This window comes from Lolium rigidum, chromosome 2 (genome assembly GCF_022539505.1).
Source record: "Lolium rigidum isolate FL_2022 chromosome 2, APGP_CSIRO_Lrig_0.1, whole genome shotgun sequence".
Taxonomy (NCBI): domain Eukaryota; kingdom Viridiplantae; phylum Streptophyta; class Magnoliopsida; order Poales; family Poaceae; genus Lolium; species Lolium rigidum.
The window spans coordinates 40,938,474-40,945,950 of record NC_061509.1 but is presented as its reverse complement, the minus strand read 5'-3'; the positions used below and the strand labels follow the sequence as shown (position 1 = coordinate 40,945,950).

The 7,477-nt window shown below is 39.7% G+C and overlaps 1 protein-coding gene across 1 annotated transcript; it reads right to left on the bottom strand.

The window, feature by feature from the left end:
- Positions 1–3,260: 3,260 nt before the first annotated feature.
- On the bottom strand, positions 3,261–4,876 carry LOC124686295 (mediator of RNA polymerase II transcription subunit 15a-like). The gene is made up of 3 exons (XM_047220265.1): positions 4,753–4,876; positions 4,502–4,572; positions 3,261–3,925 (listed from the first exon to the last, which is right to left on the bottom strand). The coding sequence occupies exons 1-3, from the start codon at positions 4,814–4,816 to the stop codon at positions 3,263–3,265; spliced, it is 798 nt and encodes a 265-aa protein (XP_047076221.1). The 5' UTR covers positions 4,817–4,876; the 3' UTR covers positions 3,261–3,262.
- Positions 4,877–7,477: the final 2,601 nt, after the last annotated feature.

Below are 7,477 nucleotides of genomic sequence, written 5' to 3'. Positions count from 1 at the left end.
GAAGCTCGCGACTCAACTCCTACAGTTCGCCGGCACCGTACTTCACCACGTTACCAAAGGTAAGGGCAATGCTCTCCCGCGAGTACTTCTATATGGTTTAGACATGGCGCTCAAAACAAATCATTTACCTTTATTATGTCCATCAAATTGAAAGAAGCTAGATGGCATGTGGAGGGAAGAAAAGGTCGAAAACTTCTTCGGAGTAGTAAAAAATTTCGGTGCTAACAAACTATGAACAACGAAGAATAGAACGCATATAAACGAACAACGCAAAGGTCGCGAAAAAGAACTTTGCATACAAGTTCATTATAAGTTCGTCATCTCACGAAGAACCAGTTGTTCCGAGGAAGAACGGTATTGGATATGAGCTGTGCATTCTTGCCTAATTGAATTTATTCAACACTGAAAATGAGGTGTTTCTGATTTGGTCTTAAATGTTGTGGGATGGACTACTCCTCCGTCCGCAAATAAGTGTACATTTAGACATATTTTAAGTCAAATTTTATTAAATTTGACCAACTTTCTTGAAAAAAGTAGCGGCGCCGTACTTCACCACGTTACCAAGGTAAGGACAATGCTCTCACGCATATGTGTTTTTTAGACATTGCGCTCAAAACAAATCATTTACCCTTATGTCAATCAAATTTGAAAGCAGCTAGATGGCATGTGGAGGGAAGAAAAGGTCGAAAACTTCTTCGGAGCAGTAAGAAGTTTCGCGCAATGTTTAAAATAGCCGGCTACACGATATAGCCTAGCCTGGCTATAGTCGGCTATTTAAGGACTTTGACACCTTTTAGCGGGCTAATGCAATTAGCCGCACCATGCGGGAAAGGCTATAGCCTGCTATAGCCTGGCTATAGCCGGCTATTTTAAACTATGAGTTTCGGTGCTAACAAAGTATGAACAACGAAGAATAGAACGCATATAAACGAACAACGCAAAGGTCACGGAAAAGAACTTTGCATACAAGTTCATTATAAGTTCGTCATCTCACGAAGAACCAGTTGTTCCGAGGAAGAACGGTATTGGATATGATGCATTCTTGCCTAATTGAATTTATTCAACACTGAAGATGAGGTGTTTCTGATTTGGGCTTAAATCTTGCGGGATGGACTACTCCTCCGTCCATAAATAAGTAGATATTTAGACATATTTTAAGTCAAACTTTATTAAATTTGACCAACTTTCTTGAAAAAAGTAGCGGCGCCGTACTTCACCACGTTACCAAGGTAAGGACAATGCTCTCCGCTCAAAACAAATCATTTACCCTTATGTCAATCAAATTTGAAAGCAGCTAGATGGCATGTGGAGGGAAGAAAAGGTCAAAAACTTCTTCGGAGCAGTAAGAAGTTTTGCGCAATGTTTAAAATAGCCGGCTACACGATATAGCCACGCCTTTCCAAAACAGCTATAGCCTGGCTATGGACTTTGGCACCTTTTAGCGGGCTAATGCAGTTAGCCGCACCATGCGAAAAAGGCTATAGCGGGCTATAGCCCGGCTATAGCCGGCTATTTTAAACTATGAGTTTCGGTGCTAACAAAATATGAACAACGAAGAATAGAACGCATATAAACAAACAACGCAAAGGTCGCGGAAAAGAACTTTGCATACAAGTTCATTATAAGTTCGTCATCTCACGAAGAACCAGTTGTTCCGAGGAAGAACGGTATTGGATATGAGCTGTGCATTCTTGCCTAATTGAATTTATTCAACACTGAAGATGAGGTGTTTCTGATTTGGGCTTAAATGTTGCGGGATGGACTACTCCTCCGTCCATAAATAAGTGTACATTTAGACATATTTTAAGTCAAACTTTATTAAATTTGACCAACTTCTTGAAAAAAGTAGCAGCCTTTGTGGAACTAAATTAATATTGCTAGATTTATCTTGACATGTTGTCAAATAATATAGACATTTAGTGTTACGTATGTTGCTATTTTCGTGTAAAATTTTGGTAAAATTTAAAAATGTTTCACTCTTAAAAAAGGAAACACAGACGGAGGAAAATGGTACGTATAATTTGTGTGCCATATATCTCAATCAACCAAATTAATGGTCCAATGGTCTAATTTTGTTTTGGCATATATTAAATATTTTATTGAGCTGGAAGGAACTTTGCCGGCCTAAAGAATCTGGGGATCTTGGCATTTTGAATTTAGAAAAAGTGGATTCCGCAATGCGTGTCCGTTGTGTTTGGAGATTAAGAGTAGTTGAATACCGCCACTGGAATAATTTGGAACGAGATAGACAGCAGCATTTTCAATGCAGCAGCAGCAGTTACTGTTGGTAACGGGAAAGGTGTTATTTTGGGCTCACAAACTATTTTTTTTTTCGAGGGGGGGCTCACAAACTATTCAGGAGATTGCACCTGATGTTTATAAATTGATAGAGCCGGATGCCAAAGCAAAACACACGGTTGCTAGAATGCTAGAGCTTTGCCAAGTGGAAGATGGTTAAAAGACACAAGTAAACCGATGAACATTCAAACTTTTCTGGAGGTGGTGAAAAATATCTTGGAAGCATTCATCTTGAGCCAGCAGTGGGAACCTAAAGGAGTGCTTTCATCTATATCGTTCCTACCCACAGCTCACTCCCTCAACAGTTGGTGGTGCGGACCTCGAGATAGAACAAAACCTCTCCAAACACAATGGTTATGTTGACTACATCGTCCATTTGGTGTGAGAGAAACCAAAGAGATTTCATGCCAGTTCCAAATCATCACACCTACCAAAGTGCAAAGCAAATGTAAGATGAATACTACATTCCAATGATATGGGAGAATATCTTAAACTCTTGTTTATATGTTTAAGCGAGGAAAAAACTTAAAAGAGGCCATGGCAATGCACAAGCACTCTCCAACGTAGTAGTTTTTATTAAGGCCCCAAAAGTAGAATTAGAAAGAATCTGCACTTACAAGTTAGAGAAGACAATAAGAAAACATGGTAAATCATGGAATCTATCTCAATATTTAGCAAGAGCCTAAATATTCTCACCAACGTTCAACTTCATAATTGTTTCATTTGATTATAGGTAAATATACATAGATCCTTAAAAAAAGTAAATATACAGAGCTCACAACAACCTGACCTCATAATTATTTCATCTGATTATAGGTAAATATACAAAGCTCACAAGAGGTCGACCTCATAATTATTTCATCTATCTTACATCACTGTTGCATCTTCCGTGTACTTTGGTCGATCTGTTCCTCCATTTGTTTACCAAGAGATCCAATTATCTTGAAGAAATAACACTGTAAAATTATCTACCAAAGTCTGCAGTTGAGTACGCTGCATCAGCCCAGTGCTCCCCTGCTGTAATGAGGCGCCACTCATCGAAGATTGAACCATACCGCACGGAATCGAAACTGCTTCTTTGAGCAGCCTTTCTTCGGGCAGCCTTCAAATCAGAGTCTGTCTGCCGCTGACGCTTTGCACCATTTTGATGCATGGGGACACTCAATTTTGTTGTTGGGTGCTGGATACAAGATGCATTAGAGGACTGTAATCCGGTGCTCATGGTCGACAAACTTGCTTGAGGATTAGTATGACTATAATACTTCTGTGAACTCTCGGATGGCTGTCGTTGCTGTGAAATGTTAGAATTAGAAGCTTGTCCTGCAGGTGGCTGGAACTGTTGCTGTACTTGTGGTTGCACTGGTTTCCTTCTTTGTGAATTCAAGATGCTGATGATCTGTTTCTCGTAATGAGGAAGCTTGTCCCTCAGAGCAGGTTGGAGAGTACTCTTGCTAATTTGCAGAATTTGTAATATACGCTCCAACATTATTTTAAAGTTCTTCATTCTTTCGTACTGCTCAGATGGCCTTTGAGGTGGTATGATGCTGTCAACATAATGTATTTTCACAGAGATCTTATTGAACAATTCATTGAGTTCCGCAAAGTACTTTTCCTTCAAGCTCCTAATCTGTCGAGAACCAAGACCACACACACACACATAAATTTGGAGCAGAAGAGACGAAAACAGAACAATTAGTAGACCATGGTTTGTCATTAAGTCAGCAAATATGGCACAGGCGAGATCTTTCAAGTACCTTCTTTGTGAAGCATACAAATCTAAAACAACATAAGAACCTACGATGCCCTTTAAACAAATTACTTTAATTTAAAGACTACTAACTACCTTGTGGCTTTACTACATCTAGATACTAATACACTATAGCTGTATGCTCCATAGCCCACATTCATAGCTGTAGCGCATCTACAAACCAGACTCTTGTGTTGCTGTATGAAACTCTGGTTCAACACCAAAATGTGTTTGCCGGTACACATACCAAAAGAAGAAGGGATGAGCAGCAGAAAGTGCAAAAGTAAAAGGCCCCAACATCCAACATGGCGTGTTGTTTCATCTTCTAACAATCTACCAACATGAATCCAGACCGTGGCAATCTCAACCTCTTTATCCTAAGATCCACTGTCTATGAATTTAATTAGGTTCCAAGAAAGGGAGTGCCAAAAATGTGATATTAATATCATGTCTTACCATTTGATATATCTCCTCTTGCCAATTACCTACACCTGCTTGGCCTGTTTGAGCACTATTGTCCACAGATTCTGCATAAAAAGCAAGTTTGTCAAAGAATACAAGATACAATGCATAAGTCAATAAATAACAAGCTACAAGTACATTGTAGGATGGCAATAAAGCACATAATCTCAGACTTGATGCAATAAGAAAATAGCCATTCAAGCTAAGATGATAAAATGTACAACTCAGTTTACTGTACATTGTACCTTGACCAGGGTTGTTTTGAGAATTTCCAGGAGCCTGTTCTGGCATTGTCTCCATAGAGAGCATTTTCAGACAGATTTCCCGCCAATAATCAGACTGAGTAATACAAAAGAAAACAATGTAAAGCTTTATACCAAATTACTAACGGAATTGCTATGTCTCAGGTGACTGAGAATTCCTTATGTCTCAGTCGATTTTTTCGGCCGTTGGATCCTGCTTTAAGATTAGCGCTGGTCACAGTGTTTGGGTTGTCCGTTACCCAATATCGGCCTGTTGGGCCTTGTCTGCCTGTCCTAACTTTTTTTTTCCTGTCGGTGTTCATTTCCAGCGGAGAAGCATTCGACTGAGGGGCGAGCGTAGATAAGCATTTCCCCTTTCGCGCTGAAGGCGGTCGGCGAGCTCGCCGTCGCCGTCGCCTTCCCCGTCGCCGTCGCCTCGCCTTCCCCGTCGCCGTCGCCTTCCACGTCGCCGTCGCCTCGCCTTCCCCGTCGCCGTCGCCTTCCCCGTCGCCGTCACCTCGCCTTCCCCGTCGCCTCGCCTTCCCCGTCGCCATCGCCTTCTCCTTCGCCGTCGCCTTCGTCCGCCGCCGCCACATCCTCGACAGAATCCGTAAGTTTTTCGCCGCACCCATCTCTCTCCCTCGATTCGTATACATCTCGTGCGCCTGTTCCCGGTAGATCTCCCTTAATCTCTCTGTTTTTCGTTGCTGTGTGTGGTTAAGCGGTCGAACGATGTCTAGTGTCATTTGCATATGTCGTTTGCATTTCTATTCTACTGCCTGTTAAATTAGCTGTGAGATCCTATATATTTTCCCGAGAGAGCGGACAGGCTTAGATCTGATGCGCGAGGTTGAATTACTGACTGTTATTGACTAGACTCTACATGTTCTGCATGTGTAAGACTGCTAGTGATTCGAATGTTTCAAGTTAGTTCAGTCTACTTGTGTCTGAGGCTGTAATTAATTTGTTGTGCATTTTTTGCTCTTGTCATTTTGTTTGTGTACCATTGCCAGATCATGACTTATAGCCAGCTTAGCATGCTATAATAGTATGTTTTCTGTGATGTGCCTCAGTAACATTGAAATCCAAACCTACATATACGGCTATACCTGTTGAACAACATGATGTACAGACTTTTAATTTGGACGAAGCTAACTCCCAATAGTTTGGATTTCAATTAGCCTAGTACTGGTACTTGAACAAAAATTAAAATTAAATATGCTTTAGACATTTTATAAAATTTTGTTGGAAAGTGTCAGTGATTTGAAATAGAAGAACAAGCAAAAAAAAAATACTGATTTGCTACTCTTAGTCGACTGAGAATTTCTTAAATCATAGTGATCCACAAAAAATTGTTTCAGTTGCACTTTTCTAGCAAAAAGTGCAATTGCACTTTTCTGGCTGAAAAGTGCAACTGGAAAGCTGATTTGATATGCTTATTAGTTCATTATTACTTCTGGCTGTTATTGGACCCTATGTGGTGTCTCAAGGCATGCTTCCAGCATTTTTTTGTTGCTTGATTATGGGTGCTTTGCACGGTTATTCATTTCCCATTTTCTGTTTGACATTTGACTTTGCACATCGTTAGAATATAGCCATTTTGGACATTTAATTACTAGTGCCTTTGTTTCTTGCTTGTTTAGCTTCCACTTACTTTCTGTTTGCATTAGGCATGGAGCATTTGGGTTTCAGTATTTAGTTATTTACTTCCTGGACTCACTCGGATGCACATGGTTGGATGTTTTGAGTTACTAGTGCCTTTCTTTATTGCTTGTTTAATTTCCATTTACTTTCTATACACATTTGAGTCTTAAATATTTAGTTACTTCCTAGACTCACCCTGAACGCACATGGTCGGATGTCTTACGTTGAAGCTGTCGGTACATTGACTTTTAGTTGCTATTAGCCTGTTACCAAATACCAGCTGTTAGGAATACTCTCTTGAGAAGTTGGTACACAACATGTAACTAGAATCACAGGGACACAGGAAATTAGTGAATTAAGTAAGAGTACCAATAGCTTATATGAGCCTGCATATTGGATTCCTACTGTTTACTCGTTCTAAAACTGCAATCCTTAGGATTTATATGTCTGCGAGGCTAGCCAACTACTTAGAATCGGAGTTCGATGATGGGGGCGACTTTGTCTGTGGCATGTTTTCTATGTGTTATTTTTTCACGCCCGATATCTAGCTGATTCCTCATGACCTACATTTTGTGGTTTTGTATTTTTTCTTTTTTAATTATCACGTGGTTTATTGATCCAGAAAAGTATGTACAAGACCTTATTTTGTGTTTGTATTTTTGAATTGGACTAGAACAATGGAAGAAGCTACAGAACAAGGGATTTCTTTGATTAATCAGAATGACACACATCTTGTGCTGAGAAACCGTAACTCTGATAGTAGCGATGAGGTAACAAATTTTTTATAAGTCTGCTTTATTATTTACTTATTTTGTTTCTGCCATTCAATTGGTTTTGTTCATGCAATTTATACTTTCTCTGAAACTTCTTTAGGATGGATGTGACTCTGAAGAAGAAATAATTGTACTTGAGGCTGTGAGTTCAATTGTAAGATTCATCCACTTTTGTTTCTGCCATTCAACCTTCTATTGCCTAGCCATTTGTCAAAATATATATATGAAAAGAATAACCTTAATCATGTTAATATAATCTTGTTCAGATAAAAAGAAGTCTAAAACGAAAGCGCAGACCTAGTAATATTCAC